General features: G+C 32.1%; 2 protein-coding genes across 4 annotated transcripts in view; both read right to left on the reverse strand.

Annotated features, from left to right (window-relative positions):
* The window catches only part of sage (salivary gland-expressed bHLH), a 6,762-nt gene extending 1,337 nt beyond the window's left edge, over positions 1 to 5,425 (reverse strand). The window contains exons 1-3 of the mRNA XM_011641196.2: positions 5,255 to 5,425; positions 4,543 to 4,699; positions 4,075 to 4,311 (exon numbers count right to left, since the gene is read on the reverse strand). Of these exons, the coding sequence (XP_011639498.2) occupies positions 4,075 to 4,311; positions 4,543 to 4,699; positions 5,255 to 5,398 (538 nt within the window). The 5' untranslated portion in view covers positions 5,399 to 5,425. The remainder of the gene's footprint in view (positions 1 to 4,074; positions 4,312 to 4,542; positions 4,700 to 5,254) is intronic.
* A 1,087-nt stretch (positions 5,426 to 6,512) lies between these two features.
* AkhR (Adipokinetic hormone receptor) lies at positions 6,513 to 9,828 on the reverse strand. Of its 3 annotated transcripts, none has more exons than XM_011641195.2 (6): positions 9,005 to 9,828; positions 8,291 to 8,491; positions 7,873 to 7,967; positions 7,366 to 7,661; positions 6,912 to 7,052; positions 6,513 to 6,802 (listed from the first exon to the last, which is right to left on the reverse strand). In XM_011641195.2, exons 1-6 carry the CDS (start codon positions 9,206 to 9,208, stop codon positions 6,705 to 6,707), a joined length of 1,035 nt encoding a protein of 344 aa, XP_011639497.2. In that variant the 5' UTR covers positions 9,209 to 9,828; the 3' UTR covers positions 6,513 to 6,704. The 3 variants fall into 3 exon arrangements, with proteins under 3 accessions (XP_011639497.2, XP_011639495.2, XP_011639496.2); XM_011641193.3 differs by having other exon boundaries at positions 8,291 to 8,498; positions 9,005 to 9,823; XM_011641194.3 differs by having other exon boundaries at positions 6,876 to 7,052; positions 8,291 to 8,498; positions 9,005 to 9,821.
* Between the last annotated feature and the right edge of the window lie 5,914 nt (positions 9,829 to 15,742).

Below are 15,742 nucleotides of genomic sequence, written 5' to 3' on the forward strand. Positions count from 1 at the left end.
TTAGAAAAATTATGGATATGTAATTTTAATATATTAAATAAAAATAAAAAGAATCTTTCTGCAAATATTTTTGCGTAATATATAATTTTTTTACAATTTTCTATATCGCATTACTAAACTGTGACTTGTATATTTAATATAATTATATCACATCTTATATTTATATAATTATTATGTTTATTATCTTTTTATAGTATGTTTCATGGAAAAGATCGTCTAGATCATTAATTTGCGTAGAAACAGTTAAGACCGAGATTTATTTTAAAATAATTATTTCTTGTTGATACTACCGATTTGTCTTATATATAATGTAATATTTGATGTAAATAGGATTGTGTATATTATTTATTTCTCAGATACATTTAAATAGCGTTAATCTAAAATTGAAATGGGCTAAATTAATTTATCTCTTGAAAATCGATGTTACAATATTCCATTTGGATTACAACATGTTGCTACAACAACAAGTACAATTATTATTGTGTAAAAGTTTGCATAAAAATCTTGATTGTTTTTATTTTATATTTTTGGTTATTGAACAAAAGTAGAGACTGATGATCCATAAGGTAATTTATTGTATCAAAGAGGTATCGTTTGATTCGCATAAAATGTAAAAAAAAAAATATATATATATATATATATATAAAAGCACATTTTATTTTATTTCATATTTATATTTTATATAAATATAAAATAAAATAAAACAGTGAAATATACAAAACATATAAAATAGCTTTAAAAATAATGCTTCTACGTATGCTGAAAGGAACGCGACTAAATGACGCGCGGTACTTTCGATTACCTTTGCTGTTGCACACACGCAAGAGAATGATGGTAATACATGTGATACAGCGAGTTCCGAATCATTTTCACGTAAGCCAGGGTTTGACTATAAATCCGAACACTGAATTTGAAACCAGCACGAAATCTCAATACTGCGATAAGACATTGAAATCAAAGCAGAGCTCGGTCGAAATAACGTTCGTGACGTGCAACGATTCCGAAGAAGTTGATCAAAGTAAGAAGTAAGAAGATATAGTAAAAAGTAAGAAGTAACAAGAACGTAAAAACATTCTTCGATTATTTGATCGAAATCTAAATATAAGAAATCTAAATAGAAGAATAATTATTAAATTAATCTATGAATTTATGCGTATTTATTTACTACGATTACTATTATTCTACTTATGATCGATTTTTGATCGAAGTTACGATCGAAATAGAAACGTTATTCATGAATAACAAAGATGTAAATTTTATTTAATTTATTGTCTATATTTCCAAGATATGCATAAATTTATAACATTATACTTTGATTTAAATTGGTTTGGTATAAATTGACAGAAAAGAAATTATAATATAAGACATATTTCTGTAAGCTTGGGTAAGACATAATTAATAATAAAGTGTTTAATATATCCTTATTTCAAAGATAAGAGAGGACGTCAGGACATTTGCGTAGAAACCGAAATTATCGAGCCTCCTAGCGATCCGTCATTCTTAACGCGGCTGGAAGATGTTTCATCGATCGTTCGGAATGATTCCGAGAAATTCGCGGAATTTCCACGAGCTGAAGATGATCGGCGAGAAACCACGCAGAAGATCGTGTGCACTTCACAAAAATTGCAATGCCAGATGGAGCGCAACTGCAAGAGCATCGACCGGAAACAGAACTGCGGCGATCGCGTTGTAGAGATCGAAGAGAAAGAAGAGAAATGCAATAGTTGGTGGAGGAACGGTGGGCAAACAATTTTGCAATTTTTTGCCAAGATCCTGGGAAAGCGCGACGGAATGGGCGTTAAGGGACCGATGGATTGTCTCTTGCCTACCGCCACGCAGCCTGGCAAGCGTGTCAAGCGTATCTCAAGGGGTGGCAAAGGCCATAACAGACGCAGAAAGGATGTCGATAGGAATATATGCTTGAAGCGAGTCGACAACGGCTATATTATAAATCACGTGTATAGGTATAATGGTTTGCAAGTATATCTACTATTCGGTAAAGACACTTCGGAGATCTAATTTTGCTCCTATATTTGACCTCAATTTTCAATAATTATGGATTCTCGAAGATAAATGTATATGCAAATGTATGTGCAAATGGATTTTTTACTTTATACTTTAAACCATTAAAGTTAATTAATTTAATTAAGAGATTGTAATAAAATTTAAATAATCAAATAGTACGAAAATAAAAAGGTTACAAATAAAATTAAATATATTAAAAGAAATTAAGAAGATTGGACAGAAATATCAGAATTTAAAACGGAATTTTAATTAAAGCAGAATTTATGATTCTAAGAGTAGGACTTAATTTAAATAATAAAGTTTATCTAATCTAAAGTTTAAAGTATAAGTATTAAATTTTAAAATTGAAATTGACATGTAGAGAAAAATTGTTAATTAAAGGAAGTAGATCAAAGAGATTTAAATTTAAAATTTGACGAACAAAAGAAAATTATTAAAAACTGATCTATCACGTATACAATATGCACTAAACATAAAGCAATGTAATTATTTTTATACTTTTATTCCGTTCAATTTTAGTTTGAAATTTCCATTCTAACGCAAGAATTAGAATTGATTGTAGAAGTGCGAAAGTTATGAATTTTCTGACTGATCTGAGTGCGTTTATATGTGCGATGTTCATGGCATTGAAATGGCCCTAGTTGTCGCAAATCGCGTTTGCGCGATTTTACGTATGCGGTTTGTCCGAGACGATGCGATGTGCATGCACATTTACAAATAACTTTAAATACGTCACGCGATGCACCGGTATATAAAAATGCTAGTGGTGCCTAAAATTGAATGCAACCGTGACGCGAAAATAGTTCACCCTTTTCTAAAATACGTGCATACGTTTTAAATCGAATTGATATTCATGCGCCACTCGCGCTGCCGTAGGGACGAAGGGAGCCGGGACGGCGTCGTGACGAAAAATAAGTCGCGTAAGAAGCATCATCCCTCGATTCTCGTGCGACAGATACAGCGAACACGTGACAAAAATCTACGGGTCATGCTGCTGGAGCAAGAGCTGCACATACGTTTGCCCAACGTTGTCAAAAGAGACGCGTGTCTAGCTATGAATAACGGCATTAACGTTCGACAGTTAAGCAGCCCTCTTTGTTAATCCTTTATTGGAAGAAAAACTGGTATTTAAAAAAAAAAAATCTAAAAAAATCGGTCACTTGGCTCATGCCATTGTGTCTTTTAACACGGCTCATACACTTATTTCACGTTTATTTCAGCGCACATGTGACAGCTATAATTTTGCATTTTATGTTCCTAAAATAAATAAAATCTACTTATTTGAAAAAACGCTACGTACACAAATATGTGTATGAGATTAGGATATAATATGATATATTACATTTGAGAGAACCATTTCAGGAATAAATTTTTAGCGTTCGAAAGCAATGTAAAATAAATAAATATTAAACTTGTAAAATAAATAATAGATTTTAAATGACTCAGTTTTTAATTATATGAAAAATCAAATTCAGGCTTATAGAACAAATAAAACGACAATACAATCTATAAAATACACACACACACACACACACACAAAACACACGCGCGCGCGCGCGTAGTGTGTGTATATTTACTTGCTAGAAAATCTTTCATTCAAGAAATATTATTGAAATATAAAATTTGATAACACGAAAATATGATATGACGAATCAGAAGTATTTTCACATATGGGAAGAATGGTTTTGTTAAAGTTTATATATCTAAAAATTTCGCCAAATATAGATCTAAAAATAATATCGTTAAGTCATGGAAGTTATTATATAGGACACTGAAGAAGTATCACAATAATGCTACAAAATTTTTGATTTCAGTATCCAATTTAAACATTCTACATAATTATTTTAATGATCGAATTCGTATGTTGCAGTCTGTTTAATAATTATTTGGAAAAAATTTAAACAGAGATGACACACAAATATAGGATGGCTTGTGGCAAGAAATTGTTAAGCGTAGGAAGACAAATATGTTAAGAATATCTATTTCAGACATCATGATTTTCGATGTCACGCGGCATTCCTAATAGTTCAATCGTGGATGTGATCTCACCAGGCAACACGCAATTCGACATTGCCGCACCTTTCTCAGTCTGTGACGATTCTCGTTGTACCGATTTAATGTTGGCTTCGTGAAGCATCTCGAGATGCGGGTGACTGCCGATGATTTCCGGTTCCGGTACTCTTATCACAAATACTCCTTCGGGATTCTGCTGGCTGCGCGTCTCAAAGTTTCTTGTCATCGTTTCTTGCCATCTATCTCTTATAGCCTGCGATTGCGTCGTTTCTTCTACGAGAACAATACATAACTCATAATTAAAGATGCGATTTTGCATTCGTTGTTATATAATTATATACATACCTATAAAAATCGCGTTAAAAAAAACTAATGGGGCAATTAGTTTTTTGACGTGCGCAATAATTGAGGCATCGATACGTCACGATTGGGTAATCGATACGTCAAAAGGGCAAGTGATCTTTGTATCTTTAAATATAAACTCAAGATATCTCCTATGCATACCTGGTGCTAGTCTCTGATCCTGTTGATTCACTAGCGCGGAACTTGGCGAGTTTACTTTCTGACTCGTTGTCTTTTGTTGCTGTTGCTTCGAATTCTCATCTAGATCGAGCAACACCGGCGAACGCGTATAGTCTTCATCGTTACTCTCGTTTTCGGACTAGAAATATAAATTAGTTTTTCTTGCTACTCTTCTGTGCTGATACTCGAACAAAACTTTAGCAGCGCGATTCTTTTTGACAGCACTAACGCGAAATTATTGCGGCACAAGACGAATACGACAATCAGAATATTTTTTAGGAGTCGATTTTTAGGGGTTGTAAATTTAATACACGTTATGAAATAATAATTTAAAGTTAAAACGTTCTAATAGCATATTTTACACTTAAAATTTGAAATACAAACTGAAAAATTAAGAAATGAATTTAAAATATGTGAGATATTATTTTAAAAAGAAATATGTTCCTAAAATAGAATAACTAGAAAGAAATAATTTGGAAAATTTAGATCCAATGTGCAAATAAATAAAACAATATTTGCTATTATTATTTATAAAATAATATTTCTAAGTATTATATAGTAAAAGTTTATGTGTCATTTGTTAGTATTTGAAATACAACTCAGACTTGTGCAAAGTAAGTAATATAAAGTAGTATAAAATAAATAAAAAGATGACTCTTATTATTTATATTATTGGACAATATTGTAGCGTTACATTTTTATGGCAGTGTCGCATTGCTCCGATTGCTTCTATCTCGTGTATGTTTTTCGGTTCGGCACAATATTCCTCTGAATTTTGTTCCATGGACACCTGATCGAGCACAAACCGCACGTCCTCGTTAACCCTGATGTCACCCATCGACGCGTTGAAGAGAAACGACGTGAAAAACTGATGATTGCCCTTCTCACCGAAGTATCGTAAGGCGTTTATCACGTGGGTCTAGCGGTCGCGTTTGTCCTCGGATAAGATGTGGATCGGCCACAGACAGTCGTTATTAATGTTAATTTTATCCGTTTATTAAGTATTCAGGTGTTCCACATCAGAGGTTCTCAGTTTGTCACAATCAGATAAAAAGAAGAGTGTATCAATTATCATAGGGGCCCTGTCCAAAATAATCTTAATTATAATATTATTAATAAAAAAATTTAAGTGTCATGTATGTAAATAATACAAAAATAATACAAAATTATTGAAAATTCTTAATATAATAACAAAAGATCAATTATTATAAAGAGAAAGAAACTGGTATATTCTTGAAACTTATCTTTTCTGTAAATAATTTTGATAAGTTTTAACAAGTATTATTTTTTATTATTTTTAGAATTATAATAATATTTATCCACAACTTTTATACAAAATTGTTTTCATAAAATTTGATTTATGTAGCTGTAAGATCAACAGAAATATAGCGTTAACTTGTAACTTTATTAATCATAATCATACTTTTGAGAAAAAAATTGCTCGAGACTGATATTTTGAGTCATTGTACAAATATTTTTTTTTTTTTTTTTTAACTATTTGTAGTTCCTTTCCAAAGGAATTAAAAAGATAGCAATGGAGTTATATCCAGATGTGAATGTCCATACCTGCTGTATAATATTAGCATACATATGAGAGTCTCTGGGATGATCGGGATAAAAATGGGGGTACAAACATCGGAACATAATAGACGCCCGGCCAATGGAAATACTAATGAGGTGGAACCGTGCAAGTATAACAGATCGCTGAAGAATGACGCACGTGGGCGGAGATGCGACGAGAATTACGAATACAGAAAAAATATTAAAAGCGCAATTGCACCGTGCTCTCACTAGATATACAATTTAATAAAACAGATACGCAAAGACAAATGTCCATAGTACCATTTTACAAGTAATAAAAATTCGCGAAGTAAATATCTCGGTCATATCGCTAACTAGATTGTTCCTTGAAATATTTTTATAAAAAATGAGTTGTTTTTTGTTTACAGGTGTTTGTAATAGGTTCTTCATAGATAATTTTATTAAAAAAATTGTTGTACAAAGAAATTGCGTGCTCGACATTGTCGTACTAAATTCATTTATACGTCCGCGAATGTATATATGCATCAACTATATATATTCGCAATGTATCTTTACATTCAAAATAGTCCTTCTCAAAATGCAAACTTTATTTTGTTTCCACTTTACTCGAATATCTTTGAACTTATAAGTCGCGAGATTCTAGAAATAAACGACGATGTTGAAGAGGGCACATCCAACGCATTCTGACGTGCATCTATATCTGAAAGAAAATAAGATATAAATATAACATTTTCTCGTGACGTAAATGTTTACAGTGCAACAGAAATACACACGTGAGAGAGCGGTTCAGAATGAAACATTATGATTACCATAAGTCAAAGAATAATCTTGCTTTCTGCAGAAAAAATTTGTTAATGCCGTACGTAATTCCTTGTTAAATGCAAAGTAAATCCAAGGATTAACGCAACTCGTGAGACTATTTAGGAGACTTAGAATAGTGAAAGCAGCTCCTGCAAATTATAACACAAATTATATAATGAGATAAGAATTACTAAATAATTTAATTTTTCAGAGAAATCTCAAGTTCAAAAAATAAATACGGGAAAATTTGCTCTCTCTATTTTTACATGCACATTAAATTAAGTCTTTTTATATTACTTACTTATTAAGCAATTTTTGCAATAATTAACGAGAAAATAATTAACATTTACTCAAAGGAACGGCGCAGCATTACGTTTCACAGTTATTAAAAAGATGACGAGATATAAAGAGTATGTATTATTAGAAAAAATAGATTAACGTTTGTAGATTTAGGATCTTTACCAGTAAAAAATGGCGAAGTGGAAGCTTTAGGATCCCATGTTGCCCATAATTCACATCCAATAAAAGGAATATTGGTGATAATGTATAAAGTAACCACAACGATTGTTTGTTTCACGGTATTTATCATTGCTTTTGAGATGAGGGGATCTCGATTTCGCTGTGAGAAACTGGCTTTGTTTCTCCTTTTAAGATCAACGACTCCTGACATTTTACTACTTGTCCATATTGACATACATATTCTCGTATAGGTATATACGAGCACTATGAAGGGTAATAGGAACTGCATAATGCTATACCTATAAAATTAAATATAAAAATAACGAATCATAAATAAATTGTTACTTAATTAAAAAAAATATTTTTGCTATAATATTTTGAATAGTTATATATTTATTTACTATACTTACTATATTTGAATATTTATAATATTTCGCTATAATAGTTTGAATCTCAAATTTCGGGATATTCTATATATATATGAAATTATATACATAAACAAATTATTACCAAGTAATATAAGCTCTCTCGCCATATTTCAGGTAAAAGGTAGCCCAACATTCCCAAACGCCTGGCGATATTTCCGTGTACGAGAATATAAAAATCTACAATTATTGAATGAAAGGATCTATAATTTGTCATGACAAATGTGCTAATAACATTTATAGTTGTCAGACAACTGCGCCAGACATATGTACGTCTACCAAAGTATTAAAAAAAAATTTGCAAAGCTGCGTTTATAAGAAACAATTACCATTCCATGCAATTAGCGTTCTCATAAATTAGCGCGTCGACGCTATTAGATTTGAGCATACGTCTACATAGTATAAAAATTAATATCTCAAGTAGACACCGATCTACCCTTCGTATAAAGCAAAGTATGAGCAGAATGCGAGGCGCGAAGGTACGAATTAAATTTTCAACGGACCTGCGGTATACACAGTATAACGGCAAGCATCCATGCCCCGTACACCATCATTTTCGATCTTCGGGATGTAATGCCGCAGTAACTGAAGGGATAGCAAATGGCGTAATGCCTGTCTATCGCGGTCACCGTTAAAATATAGGAACTTAGATATAAGCCAAATGGTTGTCCGAATTTGATCAGTTTACAAAGCACCGCTCCACCCTGAAACCTATAATAGTTCCGTCAAATTTATTTAATTATTTTTTTTCTATATCTTTCTCTAAACAGATATAATATTATATGAAGATTATTCAAATATTATTCGATTTAAATAATCTTAGATAACAGTTATTTCAAATATTCGAATAAATAAATTATGTCATCTTATTTATAATTAATCCGTTGTAATCTATTTATTTTATTTATTTTATTATCATATATCATAATTTATTATTATTTATTATTATATTTATTATATTTATTATATTTATATTACTCTGTTATTTTTTAAATGCGCTTTTTTTCTCTAAATAAAATAACTCGTGCGGAATGAATAAAAGAAATATGCATATTATTAACATATTATTAAGATTGATATCAGTTATTACAGTTAGATAAACAAATGCACTTGGCATGCTTTCCTATTCCGTATCATTGTTTTAGTAGGCGTTTTTACGTGAATAAAAATTCATGAAAAAAAACGATGAGGTTAGTTAAAATGACGGTGCGGTTTACCTGAATGTTATATCCCAGGCGAGCTGCGGCAAGACATCGAGCAGACCCGTCAATAAATCGGCTATGCTCAGATGCAAAATGAAAAAGTACATTCTGGTGAACTTCCGTCGTTGATAACGTCGTCTGGTATAAAGGGCTAACAGGACCAGAGAATTGCCGATGAGAGTGGTGAGAAATATGCTGGTCAGCACTGCGATTTCCCATCTGGCGAGGTATTCATCCCTCACATCGTCCGGCGGCCACTCTGAAGACAACGAAGAGTTCCAATCGTGCGACATATCTTCGGGACAAGATATGATACGTTCTTCTCGCACGTAATCCGATCTCGATCCGTTGCTTTGTCATTCGGACATTATTCGCCTGACGAAGGAGGAAAAAGAGAGAAGAAAAAAAAAGAAGAGAGACCTCCAGTATATTCGTTCGTATGGCTACTACGACGTGAAATTGTGCGCCGTAGTAGCAATAGTTGAATATTCATACAGATTTCCGGTAGCGATAGCGTAACAATGCTCGTTTCCCGGTACAACTCCGGAATGCTTTTTTTCAAAAGTATCGTCGAGCATCATGGAATATGCCAATCGGACCGACGTTCGAGTTAGGAAACGGAGGCGGATTCCACCGTACGAGGAGAGAAACGGGATCAAACGGGGATCGAAATCCACGAAGAACGTAACCCACACGTAACTCGCATCGTAATTTGCGCGATTTCTGCAAACGCGTAAACAACTTGGTTAATACGCGAGCAACGCGAGTCTCGCGCGCAACATCGATACTGCACTCAATTCGTGTCATGCCTCGCCTCGAATCAGCTAAGATGGAAGGATCGGCAGTGGAAGGATCGGCGGCTTTGATTGGAAGGATTAAAAAAAAGATAATATTACGCGACGACGATTCACGGAATTGTACGTAAATTACGATAGTTATAGTTATTTCTGCAATTGAGACATTTTTTTTAATAATTTGCCGAATAAATTTAATGCTCAAGAGATTTTATTGTACCAATTTATTAGAATATAGGTTTCTTTAGTTGGATATCTAAATTCCAAGACATTTATTAAAAATTATATCTCAGCAATTTTAATGTTGATCACACGTGTACCAGGTTATATGTCGAGACTTATTGATCTTTCATTTTGAAAAGAGCGTGATATGATAATTTTAGGAAGTATGAGCGTATTGTTAATCTGTTGTGTGAAATCGAACGGAAGTATTCAATGCCGTGTGTTATTAGTTCACTAGAGTTCCTGCGTGATAACATAAAGATATTATATTAATCGACTTCTTTAACAATTACAAAATTAGTATTTTACAATGTAATCATTCATTATTATTTTATGGATGGCATCTAAGTGTACTCATCACATTTCAGTCATCACATTAACATAATTGATCTTTGAAAAAAATGAATAAGTTTTGCTAAATAAGCAGAACATTAAAAAAATATGTTTATAATATATGACAAGCGATCAATTTCATATAGCATCAATTAATACTTTTAAAATCATCAATTAAATAGCTTTATGAAAAAAATTATAAATAATCCTATGTTGATTACAAAAATTGAAAATATTTTTTTTTATTTTAATTTTTTTTTATTTAAATTTAGCTACTTTTATTAATTTTTACATGTAAAATTAATAAATAATAAATAATTAATAAATAATTTTTTTAAATATTTTACATTTTAAAATAAAATGTAATTCAATTTCAGTTTATTGAAAAACCTACATATTATTTTATTGTACATTTTTTTCTATCAAATTTAAATTCGAAAAACATGTTTGTAACTTTAATTTATAAGATTGACTGTACAAAGATGTTTTTATACATATGTTTATAATCAATATAGATTTTCTTTTTTTAAACAATCGTTTCTCTTATAGAAATATATAAACATTTTAATTTACGATATCTATTTCTGACGTGGAAGTTAAGTTGCAATTATACACATTAGTCAATTATAAAAGTCAAAACAAATATTTTTATAATAATGACACCATCTAATCAGTTTGTAGATAGATTTGCTATTAACGATTCTCGTATCGATTATCGGACGAAAATGTTTTTAAAATTGTATTCGACGTATAAAGATATGCACAACTTAATATTACGCATCATAAATTATTGAAAATCTAACACAGTTTATATAATATATAACGAACAACATTCAATTAGCTTTGAAATATTATTCAAGATTAATAGATTTTTCTTTAAGAAACAAGGATTCTTTGAACAAGTTCTACGAATTGTATATACTTAATTAAAATTATTTAAAAAAAATTGCTCTTATCTAACTCTTTATTGACAAATTATAAGTTAGATTTGGAAATCAAAAATATTCTGTGTTACAATTTTAGACCAAAATCTACATCATTATAGAGAAAAATAAACAAGGCATCGATACTTGTGAAGTAAGTGTGTAGCATAATTTTTCTGTATTATCAAGTGCTCCATAATTATTTATGACAGTATTGAGCCAATTTACAGTGCACGATAGACTTTTTTACTGCAAACAATTTATCGAATAGGTATTCTCTGGCGTATTCTCTCATCGAGATTTCGCTGAAACGTTCTGCAAAAAGCATCCTTCTTCGGCGCGTGAAGCAATATGTATCTTGTAAATGCATTTTAACCTGCGGCAAAATTAAATGCATGTCTATTGATTTTTCCACAGATGGTGAATTAAAATTATTTATGAGTATTTACACTTTGTCCAAAATCAAAGATATAAACATTACAATTGATATTAAATACTGACAAAGAATACAAATAAAAAAAAAAGAAAAAAAATACAAATTGAATTGTTTTTAACGATTTCATGGAAAACCTTAAATATCTTTTTAGCAAAAAAAAATTTATTTTATTGTTTATTAAATAAAATTCACTGTTTATTAAATAAAATTGATTTATCAATTAAAAAAACATCAAGAAAAGTGTTCGCCTCGTTATGAATAAAAAGTGCAATCTCAAGCAATAATATGTTTTTTTGAGAAGATAATTTTAAGTTTTACTACCGAACATCTCATTCGCATGAATAAGCACACTTAACGAACAATTCACACACACACACACACACACACACACACACACACACACACACACACACACACACCACACACACACACACACACACACACACACACACACACACACACACACACACACACACACACACACAATACACACAACGAATAACTCAATAAATAACACACATCGATACTCATCAAACTCATTTTATTCAAGTCACTTGCACTTTTTGTGCAATAAGAAAAAATTAATATCAATGTTACGTTTTAATTGAAGAAACACAACATTTTTTTATTAATTTAAATGTTTCGACAACTACATGAGCATGACTCGATGATTGACTCGCGGCTAGGTAACTGTAACTGTAACTGTATAATTAATTAGTGAAATGCAATCTCGATGTAAATGCGTTCATGTGCGTCGGTTAATGATCGAGCGACAATGTCGAGCGAGCTGGGCGTGATCGCGACAGCTTTGGACGTTTGTTTGAGGTGTATACTCGGCTTGCGTGTTTATTATGCGTCGTATGGCATTGAATCGTTAAACAGTCCAATTAAATAGGTTTATATGAAACCCGCGTTTGCGGAAGTTGCGAAAGATAAATGATAAGTTAAAAGATCTCGGAATGTTATAATTGTGATTACTTCTTCTGTATGCGTTTCAAATGTATAATTTCTTTTTTTCTGCAAGCATTAATATTACAATTATTATAATTATTATTATTAGATTTGCAAAACTGCTTATGTAAGTATTATAAATTCAGCATTTTTTATCGGCGTTCCTCGATATTTTCTATACAACTTTCAATCCTTATTTTTGACACAATTGTTGTTAAACAGAAAAAAAAAGAAAAAAGTAATTAACTTAGATATCTTCCATCTTGATTAATTTTCCGCATTTTATATGTAATTATTCAGAAATGTGGCGTAATCTGTGGAGTCGCGGCTTATGATCCATGTTGAAAATCATCGCTTTGCTTGTGATGTATTATGGCGTATCTCTTTCGATAGATATTGCAAAAATTTGCAGAAAAATTCACAAAAATTGATTATAGATATTTTTTAATTCTTAAATTGACAAATTCCTCAAAATGCAAATTATTATCAATATCTTCGAGATATTACTGATTATAAAAAAATTGTTATTTTTTGAGATCAATTATGTAAAAATCTATTGTTGATCTATTTGTTGTTGTTTGTCCATCATCTGTTTCTATTCGGGGGCAATCGATGCCATTCAATTCTCATAACTCATTCCACTATCATCAGCACATTAGACACCCCGCTTTGCATCTAACGAGTCGTGGGGGGTTGCTAAAGAGAAAAAAATTGCAATATCTTTGCGTTTCTTTCATTCTTATGGCTAGGCTAGTCTGGTCTTTTTGCCGGCGCAGCAAGTAAAGATGTTCATTGTTGACGTCGTTTGTCGTCCGGCGTCGTTCTCGGTTATTACGTTATGAATTATGTCAGTGAGTGGTGCGCGTCACGCCGATACAAAGGGTCGATACAAAGGGAGAAAGTGATGATCTCGACGCATGCGCTAGGAAAGTTTCATAAAGTAAATTACTACGTGCCGCACGTACATCTCATCAGGATTACAAGGAACGAATCGTTTTGCTAAAGCATATAAAAATTTGGTCAGATCTGAAAATAATTTTGTTGGACTACCAAAACTTAATTATGTAGAATATGAATTTTTTTACGATTCAATTTATTTTTCTCGAAATTATGCCAAGAACTTTTTTCGCAAATAATTCTTTTTACACCATAAAATATAATTAATTGCAAATACGAGAGGAATATTTTTTGCGAATATAAGTAAAGGTAATAGCGATGGAAAAAGTAAAGACAATGACAAATATTGACAGATGAAAGAAAAGGCCGGGTCGAAGTACCTGCGACAGCTGTATGTGCAGGTTGAAATTAAAGTCTTAAAGACTTTCTTCCGTCTTCTCTGAAATCTCTTTTTCTCCCGTTGCGTTCTCGTCTATATTTTCCCTATTGAACTTGCGTATTCAATACGCAATTTCTCCGTAAAACTTTTAATTGCGCAGACTGGAATTAATATTATGCCGTGACGACAGCTACGTGGAAAATGATTGCTAGACAAATTATAATAAAACAGGCGTATTATTCTTCATTCATCGTCTCAGTTATCGATCGCCGGAGCAATTATAGAACAGATTTTTAAATGTACATAAATATTTCTGCTAAAATAAACTGTATGCTAAAATTACTGCCTTTATAATTATGTGTTTAATTAATGACATACTACAATTATATTAACGATTTAATGTTTGTTAAAATAGAGAGAGAGGGGGAAGAGAGAGAGAGAGAGAGAGAGAGAGAGGGAGAGAGAGAGAGAGAGAGAGAGAGAGAGAGAGAGAGAGAGAGAGAGTTTTTAAACCATTTTTATAAATTTATGGATTTGTAGATCAAAGTTTGGAATGGCAGCGCACTGATGATATACATCTGTACACAAATTGATCGATAGAGCTGAAAGTATTTCTCGCGATTACAGAGATACTTTACGCACAACAAAGCAAAATCGCGACATTTGTCGGCCGAATGTAAATTCGAATACCGTTACCGTGATTTCGCGGAGATTTACGAGAGGCATGGTTAATTAGGTAACTCCGCTAAACTTTATTTTAATAATTTCAACCGAGATTCAATAGAAACTCCGCGCAATAATAAGTACGCTTATAGCACGCGTTCGCGCATTCGCGTTCCGGTTGATGACGGATCTCCTGCTCACACGCGAGGCAACTAAATTGGCCAAAGTTACTGTGAATTTCACGCCCCGGTGTAAAGCAGCTCGGAAGGAAAATTAAAGAGGATGCGACTGTGTGCCGAGACGAAGCACGCAAGAAAACGGACGAAGAAAACGTAGCACTGTAATTTCGCGCTTCGTAAGCTCTCTCAGACAGACCACGACGTGCTCGCACGACTCGGCAAAAAACGGTTTAGTAACCGAGGTTTAATTGTCTGTCTTCGAAGGTCTAATAGTTCTCTCTCGCGCCTGTCTTAATCAGATAACAAAGAAATTAATTGTAAATCGCGGTACGATGTAATTTCTTTCGCGTTTATCACAAACAAGCGTACTACGAAGAAATTAACGGAGAAGATCAATATAAATCAGATTAATTAATTAATCATTTCGCAAGTTATATCATTTAATGGGGTTTTGCTACATTAATAAGGAAGCCAAAGAGCTATTAAAGATTATTAAATCTGTTGGATATATGCACATGTAAAAATATTTCCTCGCATTTTTCCTCGCAAACAAAAAGAATTTCCTCGAGTTTTTAATAGTTTCAAAGAAAATGTGATTTTATTTAATATACTTAAATTTAAATTAACAAATGGTGTTATCGCAAAAATAAATTAATTTTATAGATATTTTTATATATTGAAACATTGTATCGCGTTTGATGTCATCTTATGTGTAACAAATACTTTTTACTTGTCTTATTACAGTTATCAAGTTGACCTAACTCGAGTGAAGGCAAACGTCGCTAAAAGTCATAAAGTATAGCGTCCATTATGTCATAAAATTCTTATAAGTACGTCTCTGTCAAAGCTACGTGAATTTTTTTTGGTTACGTAATAGTTTTCGACGGCGATGTAACGAGACAAAGGAGCAAAGGGAGTCCACGATACAGAGAGAGATTATTAATCCCAATTGCAACAGAGCGCTTTCAGCAAATGG

This window comes from Pogonomyrmex barbatus, unplaced genomic scaffold (genome assembly GCF_055798465.1).
Source record: "Pogonomyrmex barbatus isolate J1 unplaced genomic scaffold, ASM5579846v1 scaffold18, whole genome shotgun sequence".
Classification (NCBI taxonomy): domain Eukaryota; kingdom Metazoa; phylum Arthropoda; class Insecta; order Hymenoptera; family Formicidae; genus Pogonomyrmex; species Pogonomyrmex barbatus.